General features: G+C 35.0%; 1 protein-coding gene across 1 annotated transcript in view; it reads left to right on the forward strand.

The window, feature by feature from the left end:
* Positions 1 to 17,143, forward strand: part of fbxl13 (F-box and leucine-rich repeat protein 13) — a 256,189-nt gene that overhangs the window by 29,883 nt on the left and 209,163 nt on the right. The window contains exons 5-7 of the mRNA XM_039761026.1: positions 4,602 to 4,756; positions 14,206 to 14,315; positions 14,732 to 14,839. Coding sequence (XP_039616960.1) covers positions 4,602 to 4,756; positions 14,206 to 14,315; positions 14,732 to 14,839 — 373 coding nt within the window. The remainder of the gene's footprint in view (positions 1 to 4,601; positions 4,757 to 14,205; positions 14,316 to 14,731; positions 14,840 to 17,143) is intronic.

A 17,143-nucleotide genomic window follows, 5' to 3' on the forward strand; every position in this document is an offset into this window, starting at 1 on the left:
GAGCTGACCCTCTAATGTACTAATTTCTAATCCTATCCATCACACACCCAGTGCAAATCTTAGCATCTTTAACTTTGCTACCTCCAGCTCTGGCTCCTGCTTTCTGGTCAATACCACCGTCTCCAACCCATATAACGTAGGTGGTCTCACTGCCGTTCTGTAGGCCTTCCCTTTGACTCTTGCTGATACCCGTCTGTTACAAATTACTCCTGACACTCTTCTCCACCCATTCCACCCTGCCTGCACTCTCTTTTTCACCTCTCTTCCACAATCCCCATTACTCTGTACTGTTGATCCCAAGTTTTTAAACTCATTCACCTTTGCCAACTCTACTCCTTGCATCCTCACCATTCTACTGACATCCCTCACATTTACACACATCTGTCTTGTTCCTATTGACCTTCATTCCTCTCCTCTCTAGAGCATATCTCCACCTCTCCAGGGTCTCCTCAACCTGCTCCCTACTAAAAAATCCACTATCATCTGACCTAGTTCATTCATCTCCTTCACACCATACCTACCTATCACCTCCTTGTCCCCTCTGTTCCTTTCACCAACATGTCCATTGAAATCCGCTGCAATCACCACTTTCTGTCCCTTGGGTACACTGTCCATCATTTCATCCAACTCAGTCCAGAAATCTCCTTTCTCATCCATTGCACACCCAAGTTGTGGGGCAGATGCACTAACAACATTCATCATCACATCTCCAATTTCCAGCTTCGTAATCATTATTCTGTCTGAAACTCTTTTCATTTCCAAAACACTCGTGACATACTGTTCCTTCAGAATAACGCCTACCCCATTTCTCCTCCCATTCACACCATGATAGAACAATTTGAATCCACCTCTGATCCACCTGGCCTTACTCCCCTTCCATCTTCTTCTCCTTATCTGGCCAAGTGTAGCCCAATTTTCGCCAGCACCCTGTTTGCTAACAGTAGTGGTGGTGGTTGTTGTTAACCGGGGGTTCGACTGATCCGTTATGGAAAATTGTATTGTTGTCAGCATATTGATTTGGCAAAATTTAAAACCGGATGCTCTTCCTAATGTAACCCTCCCCATTTATCTAGGCTTGGGATCGGCACGAAGAAACACATTGGTTTGTGCATCCCCTGTGGCTGGGTTGTCTGCTTGTCATTTAGTGTTTAAATAAAGGTCTTTAGTGAAAAAAAGGCCAGTGGACTCAATTACTGTCACATGTAGAAATTTTGTTGAGTCGTCAGATGTGTTCTGGTAGCACAATACCAATTTTTCCAATTATGACAGCAACATGATGTGACGTGATCACAATTCTAAAGATACATTGGATACAGAAAGAAATTTGAAGCTGCAATGTGCGTAGATAATGCAAATCACTTACCACTCCTGCAGAAATGAAGAAGCAATTGTTAATTAATGGTGGAGTTGGTGGGAAAACCTTCCTGTATATTGAAATTTTCCTGTGGAGAAAACACAGCAATATGCTCAAAGGTGTTTTAGTATTTCTTTCTGTTCAAAATATACAGCATGTCACATAAAAAAATGCTTTTTGCTCCATCAGGATGGTGTGAATAAGAGGAGTAAACAGATTTGATTTTACTGGTTTGTGACAGATTACTTGTGTTATGCAGCTGCACAAAAAACACAGGTAAACACAGAAGTGTGAATGAGGCATTAAGAGTATTCCCCATTTTCTAACCCAATAAAAAATCTTAAAACCTCTAAAAAAAACTCTTTTTACCGAGTTTTGCATATCACAATTGCAAATCATATGAAAATGAATTTTTATATCAGTATTCTGGAACTCTATGCAAAATAAAACTTTCCTGATTCAGTCACCAATGTTTATAGTGTTCTTAAAATTGTATTTATATTCATGCCTTTATGTGAGAAATGTGTGCAGGCAGGAAGCAACCCTAAATGGGCTGCCAGTACCTTGGTAAAAGATATTAGCTCTATTTACCTGTATTTTCTTTGCCACCCTTTAGTATAAAGCTCTTCTTTTGGCAGAAGAAGACTGATATGTCTAAAGTTTAACAAATCATTTGAATCCTGGCTAGGAGGAATGGTGAAGGTCATCTGGGTTGTGCTTGCTTTAGATATTGTAGTTATAGTATTAGTTATATTGTCATATGTGCAGAATAGAGTGAGATTGTTACTTGCACATCAAACCAACATGCAACATGATGGAATTCCCTTACACCATGATAAACAATAACGCTTTAAAATGCAGAACTACAGGATATTTGATAAAAACATCAGTTTACCTGACATACTCCTCACCCCATTATCAGTTGTTCAGTTATGCTTCTAGTTTATATGGTTAGTTCTAGCATATGGAGAGATAAAATGAATTACTGAGGTACACAGGGAATGGTTAATCTTCTGGTTAATTAATTATTATAAATTGTTTTTTAGTAAGAAAAGGCTAAACCATGTTTTGAATGGCATGGTGAAACAGTTTTATGTTATTCGTAGATGCTGTGCAAATCAGGGACGCTCCAGCTGCCCCAAACCCCACACAAAAGGCACAGACCAAAGTGCCACACAACATAAGCCTTTATTATTAAAGTGGCAAACACTTTTCAGTTGTTCCCACCTGCAGTGCTCAGTAAAGAGCCCAATGAAACGCAGTCCAATGCACACAGTATTTTGTCTACCTTCTGTCTCTGTAGCCTTCTGCCTTCACTCCTCCTGACAAATTTTGACTCTTTTCCTCTCGACTCTGGCTTCCTGAATGGAGTGAGGTGGCTCCTTTTAAGCTGTTCCTGGGAGTGTTCCAGGTGGCTCATTAATCAGACCTGGAATCACTCCTAGGTGTGGTGAAAGCCCCATATAGGGCACCCCTTGGCAGCCCCCTACGGAACCCAACAGGGCTGTTCCAAACTCCGAAACCCAGAGTGCCCTGCGGGAATCCATGGTGCCACAGCCACCCAGGAGGTCTGCCTTCTAACATCCCAGGCAAGGTAGTGCCTTGTAGATGCTTTCTCCCCTGGTCTTTTCATCCAGCTGGTGTCCCGGCCAGGTAATGGCTGTGGCCGCCCATCACAATGTATTGTACCTTTTCACATTATGTGGCTTGTAAATGAATACTGTTCAGTTTTTTAAAGCATATTTCTAATAGCCTCAGTCACTGGCTATACTACTATATAAGAGTTAAAAGGATTACATTAGAATTCATATTTTGAATGGAGTGTTGCTTAATCATAGGAAAACTCCCATTAGTCATTTACAAGTCAGATACCCAAAATGGCAAATAATCTTTGCCTTTAGTTCTGTCTCAGGTGTTGATTAAATAACATGAAATACTCTCAGTGAAAAGATTAAAATTGTCCCTAAGAAAATTAAGGAAGATGGCAGAAATTGGTATGAAATAGCAGCTGCAATTACAGCCTCCAGATACAGAACAACTGGATTACTCATACTTTTGCAAAGTTATGGCACTTTAAGAAAAAGCAGAGCACATAGATATAAAACAGTGTATAAATGAATATGTATGAAGGTTCAGTGTGGTGAGATATTGTTTTTGGTAATTGTTAAAAATGAAAAGATGATTGCAAATGCAAGCAAATGACTTCTTCTGACTTCCTGATTTGGAAAATGTACAAAATGTATTTGTGTCTGAAAAGATTTTTCCAGTAAGACATCAGCCATACCCCTTGACCCTGATAGGGATCAATGTAAAAGGTGCTATATGACAGTCTCTTATCCCTGGATAAAATTTTAATTTTCATATCCTTAATTTCAATTTTAAAATTTCTTTCAGTTTGTTTGTCTATTGCATTAAAGGTGCCATCAATAAAGATCAACAGCCTAGAGACTGTACGGCAATTAACTGCTTTTATTCAATCAGTGAATACATTGTTTTTATATTGCACGTTTTACAGAGAAAAGCATGTAAAACTGCTATACACCTGTGGAACGTCTGAGCTGAGCATAACAAATTTCAGTGTCTAATGCCGAATAACAGTTTGGAGATGAAAACTGAAAAATAAATGGTAAAGATTCTCACCTAACATGCCTTTCCTATGTCTTCTCTAGTACTAGGGTGTTGTACCGTGTTAGCTTTTATGGATGTAGAGAGAAGTCAAGCAAAATGACACCTTTCATTGGCTAACTAAAAAGATTACAAAATGCAAGAGATAGCATCTTGCCTGAAGAACGGCCCTGAGTTGCCTTGAAAGTTTGCATATTGTAATATTTTTAGTTAGCCAATAAAAGGTGTCATTTTGCTTGACTTCTCAGTATTTCTTCTCTGAAAGAATTTCAGCTGGGACCTCTCTTAAACCATATGAATTCAAAGAGACCAGAACAAAAAGTATTGCCAAATCATAATCATTTCTATTACAAAAGCTGTTCTTCTAATGACAATATCTAAACATAACAATATTTTAATTATTTTAACTAAACATTCTGTAGTATTAAGAAAATGAACAGCGTGTATTATTGAGAGTCCATCTGTTAAATGTAAGTAGATGATCCCAGAATTATGTTGCTTCCCCTTGTGGCATATCAGCTTTCTGAGTTCAGTATGGGTGTTTTATTTCTTTCCTTTTTACTTTTGTGATTGTGTCTAGTTCAAAGCATGAATAATTAATTGATGCTTCTTTTTTAAACAGTTCTTGGATACAATATATTTTAAATAAACAAGCACGAACTGCATATTTCATGGAAGAAATGAACATGGCAGAACAACACTATAACAGAGTTAGATTAAAGGTGACCTTCCAAAAGTGGACTCAGTGGCTACATGCTCAAAGGAAGATACAAACTAGTAAGTATAATAACAGGGTTTATTGGGGAGGTTTGTTTTTAAGTTTTCTTTTTTACTCTGAAATAGTGCAATATAGGCAGATTAAATATATAAAAATATCTTAATAGAGAAATGAAATGTGTACCGTATGTTTGTATATGCTATATGTACTGTATGCAATACACATTATAGTGTAAATATATATTTTACTATATGAGCAGAACCATTATCTTTATCAAAAGACATGAGAGACTGGTGGGTTAATTCTTGGCTTGTGAATTAAATGCATTGCATTAAGCAGTGCTGTGACTTTGCTGACTGCTGAAAGTAAATTTCTTAGCTATCAGAATGTTTCTTAAAATTAATTTAATATAAGATGCTGTATGTACTCTTCACTTATGATGCATGTCATTTGGCCAACATGAAAGATTACATTATTTTACCTGTAAATAGAGTATATCATCATCATATCATCAATAAAGGATATTTCATCATATGCACTCACCTTTTCAAATTCTTAGTTACTATATTTACTCTCTGCAACTTTGAGTGAAAGGCAGAAACCAACCCTGACTGAGATGTCAGCTTACCTGCCCACATTCACACAGGGGAAATTTAGAATTGCCACTTAACCTGCCATTCACATTTGATGTGATGAAAAAATCAAAATCCATGAAGAAACCCATTCAATCAATCATAGAATATGCAGACTACATACACACAGTGGTCAGGCCAATTATATTTTTAAGTTGTTCACATTGAACTCAACTTACGAAGGTGCCCAAGGCAATGAACCAAGTAACATAAATTTTTAAATGTTTATCCGTGACTTGGTATCACTTTATTACACTAAACACAGCTGTTGACTGCTGAGGGACCACAGACATATTCAAGCACACTTTTACCAGACTTTCTTGTTAATTGGTAAATAATTTCTTTATTGCATTTGCTTTTAAAATCATGTTTTAAGTTAAAAATAATTATTATCTGAAAGGCAAGTCCACAATTGTCAAATTGCTAAGGAGTACCTTCCATCACCCAGCTGGTGCAGAAAACTGTGCTATTGCATTTGGTGAACTTCATACATGAGCTGAGCACTTATGAGCTCAATTGATGAGTCATTTCTTAAAGTACCTGGACAACAGCATGTCATTGTTTGATTTAGAAAATATAGTATTTTTGGCACAGTTTTCTGTGTGTATTTGAAGAAGTCCTTTAGCCTGCCTCTTACATGGAAACTCAGAAACAATATTAGTATGTATGAAAAAGATTTTAGAATGGTTGTTATTTAAATTAAAATTAGTTTCTAACCTTTGAATGATTTAGTGAATCATAGCATATAAAAATTAACAAGTTAACATGCTTTCAACTAAATGGTATTTTTTTCTTAATTATTATTTCTTTCTGTAAAAATAGTTAAATTAGTGAACAACAGGGCATCAGAATAGACATTCCACTTAGTGTGCAGAACCGTTCAGGCACACATAAACCTTCTTGTTTTCATTCCAATCTATTGGTATAGAAGAGGCTTTAAAGAGCTATCTGTAAATCTATGATGTGATTTTTCGTGCCAGTTCTTTAGAAGAGTTAAGTAACCCCCTTAGGGCTATTTCTGGTTTAACATGGTATTGAATTGAGAATCAAATAATAAGTTTTTTCACCTCAGATATCCAGATATTAAATTGATATATGCTGTGATTAAAATTTTTCAATAGAAATCTGATACAGAACAGCTAAACTCTGTAAATAAAACATGTTAATTTAAGTATTTTGACTATTTAGAATATTGGTCATTCAGAGGGAAAGATCATTCAGGGGTAATGTCAGTTCTTATTTACCATCTTTCACAGTAAACACCAAACATTCCAAATGATAAATTTTTTATGAATTTATATGATGAAAATATAATATGACTACAGGATTAGGAAGTAAAATGGTTAGAAATGTTCAAAGTTAAAGAAGTATTAGATCTGAAATATCTAATTATAAATTCTCATATGATGATGGTTTTTGCTAGACATATTTCTGCATTTTGACAACATTATTATAGTGAGTTATGATTATCATGAGGTTCAGTGAAGATTATCTAATCTAATATGGTGCACCTTCTTTTCTGTATAACTTGACCCATACTTCTCAAATGCAGCAGGTATTTAGGCTAACCACATCTGGATAGGTATTTAGGCTAACCACATCTGGATAGGTATTTAGGCTGCACAGTGCTAATATTTACATGCAAAAAAAAAAACACAAGTTCCCCTGCACTCTGAAAAAGCCAGAAATAAATAAACTGGAATGATCTTTTATATACTGGAATAATTGAAGAGCAATGAAATACATTTTAAAGTACAATGTACAAGGAGGAGTACAATATATTACACAACTAAAAACACGTTTATACCAAGAATTAAAATGTATAGCAAATGTAACAGGTATTCTGAGGTTATTACTAGGGAGTGAAGAAATTACTGAAGAAAAAACAACTATATAATGTAGTATATGTACAGTTCAAAATAAATAACATAAGTTTTAATTTAGGGTGTATGAATGTTTGTGAATGACAGTTAAATGGAAATATTGCTACTAATTTTAAAGGAAACAAAAACAGATTCTCCCTATATTAAAACACAGAGAAAGTACCTAAGGAGCAGGTGAAGTGTATTTAGAGTATTATGGGAAATAATATATATATATATATATATATATATATATATATATATATATATATATATATATATATATATATATATATATAATATATATTATATATATAATACATATATAATATAATTTATAATTTCTGAGGAAATCAGTAACATGGGAGGATCAATAAGTAGTGTTAAATAAACTATTAGCATTTTTATAATTGTTTAATGTAAAGTAGTAAGTTCCATGAGTATTGTTGGTATAATTTTCTAATTTAATTTTATTGGTTTCATTTAATTTAATTTCATTTCATTTTCATTTTTATTTATTTTTGTTATTCCTTGTGATGTCATGTCACCACCATTTTGTTTACCGTTTTCCACATGTTTGCCACTGTGGACTCATGTATTATTTTAAACATTATTTAAGTACTATAAGTTGAAGCTCATATGAAATTGCAGATAGAAAGGCCAGACAGTTATGCCAAGTGGAAAAGTAATAACAGAAACAATACATAACATATAGTTTTCATTTTTAAGTTTATTCATCATTATGCACTTGTCTTCAAGTCTTATTTACGAGACAGGAATGCTTTTTGCATCATATATTTACATAATGTATTTGTTTATATTGAAGTTTAAAACCTTGTGACTGTATTGGTATATTCTCCCTTCTGTTATGAAAAACCAAGTATTACAAATGGGGCATGCGTTTGCCATGGTGACTGGTGCTTTCATATATGTAAATAATAATTGGTCATCTCATGATTATTTTCTGACACCATCCTTTTTTATGTTCTTTTAATGAGTGCTGCCACTTTGTTCTTAGCAATGACCTCATTACTAGTGTTCTAATGTGACATCTTTGTATTGCTATTAAAAATGAAGGCGATGCACATAGGCTGATGTCCAAGCTTTGATTTTCCGTAAAAAACAAAGAATTTTCACTGCAAATTTGCTTTTATATAGGGATAAGATTCCATACAGGGTGAGGACCTTTGGCTTTGTTTTTTAACTTTAATTTTTGCTCAATATTGTTGTTCTGATAGAATGAAAAGCAGCCAGGCCAAAACCACAATAACAGGAAAGATCAGGGATTAAAAAGAGAAAAAAATAAAGGAACTCTAAAGTGAGAGTGGTAATTCAAATTGTTGCACTAAAGCCCAATGCAGAAATCAAAAGTCGCTATCAAAATACTTGCCAAAAATCTTAACCCCCTACAGAGATTTAATTCTAACTACTGCACACAAAGGTTGTAAGATTTTCCGAAAACAGATTAATTTGTGAATGTTTCGCCATATAATATCAGAAATTCACATCATGATGATGGATTGCTATTAATCACTTAACTAGCAATCAGGCATGGTAATGATAAACAAAATGGCCATGACTATGAGAAAACAACACAAAATGGTGGTGCTCACTATCAAAATATAAATACTTTTTATATCTTCGTTCACCAACACGGCCTGTGCTATGCACCAGCACTTCGTGCTTCTACCAATCGCATATGTGGATTTCACTTTCAAAAAAAACAACAAATATTTTAATTCTCGCAGATACACCTCTTCATTGGGAAGAAACACTACTTTTCCCTGGATCAACACGAATTAGATGATCTACAAGTCTCCGACTTAAAGTTTAAATCCGAACAATATATTTTATCTCTTTTCGCTGTTCCTTATTTCACCAAGTAATAATTTCTGTTTGTTTGTCCTAATCAGATCTTTACTATCATTATTTTGAGATTTTCGAATTTTAGTACTTTCATTATCTCTAACCTGCTCTGCATGTGTATCACGCCAATATTTTTGAATTCTTTACGACGTTCTACTTTGTCATCTACTCGTCTTTTATTTCTGGCCCTGGGCGTGGTTAAATCTCTTGCTACAAAATCTTGTCTCGCAGGACTTGAAAGTATCTCTCTGAAAAAGTCACGTCTCGTCCCAGGCTAAAAAGTCTTGCCTCACCCCAGGATTTTTTTATTATAATTGTGAGATATAATTGTTACAAATAAAATTGTAACAAATTTATTATATTTACCAATGGTACCAAATTATGTGGAGGCACTAGAGTTAGTTCTGCCTCATTATGAGCAGATAGGTTTATTGCAGCAAATAAACTGGTGAATAAATGTGTTTTTAATGTAATGGAAATTCTGAGAACACGTTTATTCGCTGTATGCATAAAGTGTCACTGAACAGGAGAAATGAGCTGCTGTGACAAAGGTTTGTGCATGACCCTGCAAAGCCACAAGAGACGCTTCTACAGAGAGCGTATCAAGCAGCGCACAAGATTGTGAAGGTAAATCACTGTTTTGCTGTCAGGAGTAGCTGACGAATAAAAGTGTAAAAACAGTAAATGCAAAAAAGTAAACTTGAAATAACCTTTCTAATAGTAAATGTGAAACAGTAACTTAATTTATCATTATATTCATACAGAATATTTTTGTGTTTTAAGACTCCCATTTCATTGGGAGATTTTGAAATTTCAAAACTTTGTAAAGTGTTTTGCATTCAATATATCTCAATAAAAACTGGACATTTTAAACAAATGTTCTTGAAGAATAAATCTGCTAAATTCCAACAAAATTGGTCCGTTTGCAGTGGACTTGTTTTATGTGGACAGACAGACATGACAGTTGCAGAAGGTGCTTTTCATATTGTATAAAACCACACCTAATAAGATTGATTTTAAACTGAATATATTTTCAGCATATTGTAACATGCTGTAAATTCTGTCAGGATTAGAAAAGCTTGGACCATGTCTCAATGGAATGGGAACTTCAAGACTATTTTTATACATGAAAAAATATGCACCAAATAAACAAATACAGTAGTTGGTTTGACTCTTAAGAATTGGCAAAGTCTTTTAATGTTACAGTACTGATGACCCTCTAAAGCAAATATGTGTTGGATAATGGAAGGAAAAAATATTTTTTTAAAGGGTGCAAAGATAGTATAAAGGTTACCAAATGCATATAATATAGCTGGACTCTCCCAAACTAATTGTAATGTTTAAATGCAGACTTTCCATTATTGTAATTTTGGCAAGAAAAAAAAGATAAATGAATACAATGTGGGATTTCTATTTTTGCATCAAATTACAAGCAAGCAAAAAACCCCAGTTTTATATAAGAATGTAAGTTTTGGCAAGTAGTGTGAGGATAACCACACTGTAAATGTGAAGAGTCCTTAATTTGCCAAAAAAGTCTTTGTTTATTGTTCTACTTTATCATCTGTATATTTTAATTGAAGAAGTTGTGTTTTCCTGTTCAAGGTAAATAGATATTTTGTGGTTTCATTGTGTTTATCTGTACTTACTAGATAAGTATGTTGTCTCAGTAAATGAGTAACATCCATAATTAATAATGAAACTATTACTTAAATGTTATTTCAGATAAACTTTGAAAACAATTTCTTCCTTGGTCTTTACATTAATTAATAAAGTTTTGTTTTCTGAATGAAAGCATCTTACAAGCCAGAATCAGTTAGTCGCACTGGAGACATGTGGTAAAACTTCAATAAAGTTAAACTAAGTACATTTATAATATAAATCCGCAATAAACCACATCAGGGTGATACATTAATTTTTGTTAGAGAATATTGTATCTCTTGCATTTTGCAATTATAAACATCAAAGTCAACTATTTAATAGTGAACTCAGCCTGCAAGAACACACAAAACACAAAAACAAATGATCTCTTCTCCTCTTTCTCCTCCACAATTGCCATACTACTCTCCTCCAGTCAATGGTTGCCTTCCTTCCTTATAACTTTGACTAGCCTGGACAAGGCAGCGCAGTTCCTTTTACTGAGGAACCCGAAATACTTCTGGTGCCAGTGATTTGCCTGTTGGAAGCACTTCCATGCCATACAGAAGTCCCAAATAGTAGAGAGTGTAACTCCCTACAGGCACCCACGGACCCCACCAGGGCTGTGCTACTGGACTACAATTTCTGGAATTCCGTGCTAGTTTCCGAATGGACATCGATATCCAGGGTTGCTGCCATCAAGCTTTCTGGGAGAATAAAGAGCCCTTAGAGATAGTCCTTCCTTGTCTTTTCCTTTTATCCCAGCCAGGGAAGGTATTGTAAGTATATCCATTTAGGGCATCTGTCCATCCGCCGATGGCTTCCCTTCCAGGAAAGGAACCTTATTCTTTCTTGGCTGGAATGTCTGTCGATCCCATATGGCATTTACATTGTCCACTCACAATATGGATTTACAATGGAAAAAGCCTCAGAATTTGATTCAGTGTCATCTGTTGTTCATCATAATATGGAGGACTTAACATAATGTGGGAATTATTTCCAAAGGCAGAATACTCAGACACTTAAAAGTTCCTGAATGCAACAGAAATTATAACCAGAAAGAAAAGCTCCCTTAGAGACTGAGCCTGTCTGCTGTAGCAGATCAGGATGCTAATTTAGAGTCCTAAGTAAATCAAGGGAATAATTTGACAGAAGCAGTACTGCAAATGCTTCTATAAACAATGTAATAGGCTCTACTGCATAAAAGCAGATTGTTGAAAAGGCAGGGTAGAATTGTCTGATGTTGCATCAGTCTGGTGAGGTTCTTCATTGTCTCACATGTGCCTACTGAAGGAAGTCCAGTACTGCTTGCTGCAATGATTGGCTGAGTTTTTACATAATACAGTCCCAGGAGTTTATAGGAAACTGGTCAATAACCAAACTTTCCTACTTTATAGTCACTGTAGTGTGTGTACTGTACATACCAAAGTGTGTGTGTATATTTATTTATTTACTTACTTACTGAGGTGCTTCGTCCTGTGGGGGGTGCAGCAATGCACTACATCAGTGCATGCTCCCAAACTCTCTCTCTCTTATCTATCTATTTATGTTTTTATTAATTTAAAGAGCTTCTGTAAAAAGCCAGTTTTCCCCCAGGGGACAAAATAAAGTTCTGTTCATTGTCAAATGAAAGTACAAAACACCACAAAAAGGTTTGGGGTATCCACCCAGTATACAGGAAGTTTAGTGCAAAAACAAAGCAGTGAAATGTTTCAAGTACAGAGTACAAAACAGAACTGATTCATGAGAGACAAAATGGCAATTTTAAAGTCAGGCAGAGGAAATGATATCATTAGGACCGGGACCGTAAGTGACATCATCAGCCCCGGAACCTGAAATGATGTCAGGCGGGGCCAGGCGGACTTTTCCATAACTGTTCTGCAGAATAAAAACAAAAAGAGTTAATGCACCCCCCCCACCCCCTGTTCCAGCATAAAATTGCCCTCATTCAAGCAGGGCTGTGGAGTCGGTAGATAAATGCTCCAACTCCGACTCCTCAGTTTCTAAATCTTCCGACTCCAACTCCCCGACTCCGACTCTTCTGTATGTATATACTATGCTAATGTATTTTCTACATCCATTGAAGGAAAGGAAGGCAACATACATGTCATTTCACCACAGAACTACTGGCTAGGAAGCCAACACTCCACTATAATGCCAGATTAAAGACAAACACAATGAAAACAAGGTTTTGTTTATTTATTTTTTTTTAAACAAGTGTCTGGATAGTAATAGCAGGCATAAAAATCAGGAACAGGAAATGTATTGGTTCAAAAATACAAACCACAAAAAAAGCTTAACTATATGAACTAAAAACAATATCTGGAAAACCTATATTAAACTTGGAATACAATTATAGTTAAAGGAAAGGAAATAAATATGGCAGCCTCCATATTCCTCTGACCTCGGGTTCCCTTTAAATGCAATCTAAAATCAGTGGGCTTTAGGCTAGGTTCACAGTTCCCTGTAACAGTGGAACACGACACAATGGAAAGCGGTGCCGCACCTTACCTGTGCATTACATCCCATATAGTGACGCATACAGTCAATGAAAAGCATGCTTCATGGTTACTTGACATGTTCGTTTTGTGGTAACATTATGCACTGCATGCATTGGGCTTTATTCATACAGCAGAGAAGTAGTTCATTATGACTGTTTGTGAATTGGGACATTTCAACGTACTTTTTTAATTCCCATTTAAATTTAGTAGGAGTCAGTGTCGGAGTCGGTTAACATTTTGCCGACTCCGACTCCAGGTACCCGAAATTGTCTCTGACTCCGAATCCTCGACTCCGACTCTGACTCCGACTCCACAGCCCTGCATTCAAGCCCTTTAGCTGCCGCCCATGTGCACGTGTGTGACACTATCATTTTCAATTCCTTTCTTTTGTTTTTGATCATTGTTTTTAATTATTTGTTAAATAAATTTTTGAATTATACAGGTTTTTCTCTTTGTGGACTATGGTTTTACAGTATTTCTTCTTAACATTTATTGTTTTTAAACATTTTAAATATTCTATGATGTCATCATTGACAACTATTTGGGTCACATAATGGGAACCAAGATGGAGCTGAGTAAACAAAGAAAATGAAAATGGTAACAAAAAAGCAACTTTGAAAATACAAATCAAAAACATGAAACTACTGTTACAAATAAATTTGTTTTGTTATAAAAATCCAAAATTCGACAGAAACTTACAAATAAAATGTATAAACAATAATTAAAATTTTGTTTTTTGAAAATGTACAATGTTTGATACAAATCATATTCAAAAATTATGTAACATTCTCAAACCCACATAATCTCATTCATGGTCCTAGGGGCTGAAATGTATCCTAGTGTTAGTGGTTGCAAAGCAGTAGAGAGAGCACTAGTCCATCACAGAGCCCAGAAACATACACACCCATTCACACAATTACATAGATTAAGGAAAATAATGTTTCCAACATAGAAAAACTTTGAAAAGCTTAAGATTTTTTTAAAAACTGTTCAAATTCTCTTTCACTTTCAGATGCGTCCAAGAAAATTTCTGGAGTCTATGACAGGATTTTATGTCAGAATGTTTTTCGTGCATGGCAACATGTAGTGCAGGATTCAAAAAAAACTAAAGAATATTTTGAGGTTGGTATGCCATCGAGATGCCTAATTCAAAATTACTATTAATATTAACATATGTGGAAAGTTTCTCATGTTATCCCCGCTTCCTTTGATTGATTGCTCAATTGATCTTGCCCACACTGATGACTTATGTTGCAGTGTAGATTTAAAATCTTATTCAGTTTATTTCATACTATTATAATAATTCCTTTGTAAAGCTTTTTCAGTATAGATTTGGTGCATTTGTAATTTATTAGTTTCTTTTTAGTCATGTTACACAATTATCAAATTTACTTCTGAGCTCATTAATAAGTGTACACAAAATGTCAGATTAATGTGCCAATGTGACTAGTTATGCAAAAGCGTTTTTTTTAAAATAATCCAGTTGTGATATATGATATATGAACAGCAGTATATACTGTAATTTCATCTATCCTTAGCGTTTGGAGAGAGGACAGATGGAACGTGAGTTTGGTCCTGATTTTTACTCTTATTCGGGTGATCCTAAAGATGACAACTTTCTTTTGCCAAAAAGAGCAGCTCTTAAGGTAGAAATCTTTCATTCTTCTTAATGTGTGATGTGTGATTCTGTGCAACTTGAAAGATATGTGATGCTTTTCATAGGAGCCTCCAAATGTTATTTTCCACCCTATATTTTCTTGGGTGCAGGGGTTTTATTCTCTGTCTTCTTTCTTGCTGTTATTGTAATACTGAAGGGTCTTATGAATGAATTGGATAAATGAGTAAATGAGTGTGATTAAAGTTATTTGCAAAGGAAATGATTGTATTAGACAAAATATAATAACTTTTCAACCAAATGGTAGGCCTGTTGTTGTCAAGTACAGTACATTTGCACTGAATTTTCTCTACACTATGTAAACTACAGATTGGCAACATGAGCTAAAGATCTACTGAAAATTATGTAAAATTCCATCTGGATGCAGTATAAAGTCTTCAAATAGCCATTTTACACTAATGTGTATGTATGCTTGTATAACCAATGCTGAGTGAAGTCAAATTTGTCATGTGTGCATTATACAATGAAATTCATAATTCCATGGCTCTTCAGAAGAGTTTTTAAAATCATAACATGATAAAAAATACTGAATAAAAAATGCATACATGCAACATATATATACAATTATATACATGATATAAAATATGTATTTACAAATAATATATAATATATAAACTCTCCCTGAATCCACTGGTACAAGTACCAATGGTCCTATAATGTTTGCCACAAGAAAAGAATGAGAAATGCGGCTGTGCAGGATGGGACGGGGCTTTAATTACACTGCTTGCCTTTCGAAGGCAGCAAGTGTTATACTTGTCCCGAAGACAAGGCAGCTTGGTGCAGGTAACATACTGTGCTATACTATATATGGTAATATACTATAAATATATATGCACCTCCCTGGGCAGTGGTTAACAATCTTGAGCCAAGCAGGATGTGAAGTGACCATCTCAAGATGGACTCCACTTTGTACCTGTAAAAGTTTGTGAGAACAGATGTAGAAATGTGAGCCATCCTTAGATGCATGGATGAACCTTTGTGACAAGAACAGTGATAGTCATTCCAAGAAATGTGAAAATGTTCACCATTTCAGCAGCATCCCTTCTAATATGGATGTTAGTGTGGTCTGCCTTTTGCTTTTGTCTTTAACCAGGCTTCTTAGTTTTGCTGACATTAAAGATGAGCTTGCTGTCCTGGCATCACTGAATCAGCAAGTCTTCTTTGTAAGCTGTCTCATAACTGATGGCTGTGTGATGGAATTGGAACTCTGCCTAGCCACACAGTCAGAGGTGAACAAGAACTACAGAAGTGGGTTCAGCACACTACCCTGTGGAATGCCTGTGCTGAGTGTTAGCATGGAGGATGTGGTGATGCCAGTCTGCAATTGCTGATGTCTGTTGGTTAGGAAGTCCAAATTCCAATTGCACAATGTGGCACTAAGTCCTAAAGTGAGGGGTATTGTGGTCAGTTTTGACTGTACAACAGTGTTAAATGATGAGCTGTAGTTTATAAACAGAACTAGCAATTTATGTTATCCAGATTTGCCAAGATGAAATAAAATGCAGTGGATATAGCATCCTCTGGGCCTGGTTGTAATAACATGCAAACTGGAGGTGATCATGACTATCTAGGATACACTTTGTAATGCATCTCTCAAAACACTTCATCACATCTGAAATGAGTGCCATTGGTTTGTGTTCATTCAAACAGTCCGCTTTTTTTTGGCACAAGTATTAATAGTCCTTTTGAAGCAGGTGGGGATTAGCTCAAAGAAATATTAAATATCGCTATTATTTACTAGAATAATGCTGTGTACTTAAAATTAATATAATGTTAAAGTTGTTCTCATCTGTTTTTGTGGAGCTTGGACTAGCATATCTTGAAAAATATAAGAATGCTTCAGCTGTGAAAGCTGGGAATTTGATGACCTATGTATATTTATCAAAGTTGACATTTTTCTACCAGCTTGAGCTTTCAAAGCAATAGTTTGTGTGTGTCCTTTTAGTAAAAACAAATAAAACTAGCAATAGATAAAATACTTTAAAATAAGTGTTACAAAAACTGAGACAATTTCAAGTATACCATTTCACTGTATATTTTCCATGTGTTTTATTTTTTCTATGTAATGCCATTTATTAAATATTAATGTTTAGAAAATAAAACTATTTAAGTACTGCTGCAAAATAGTATCAGAATGATTCATCTTTTTTTGAAATGTCCAGTATTTCTTCACACAACTATTTCAACAAAGCACTATCCAACAACTTTCAACAAAGTCTGCCCAACATCCACTTTATTCCACTGGCTCCAGTGTTTATGCCAGTGTAAAAAAATT

The sequence above is a fragment of the Polypterus senegalus genome, chromosome 8 (assembly GCF_016835505.1).
Source record: "Polypterus senegalus isolate Bchr_013 chromosome 8, ASM1683550v1, whole genome shotgun sequence".
NCBI classification, from domain to species: Eukaryota; Metazoa; Chordata; class Cladistia; order Polypteriformes; family Polypteridae; genus Polypterus; species Polypterus senegalus.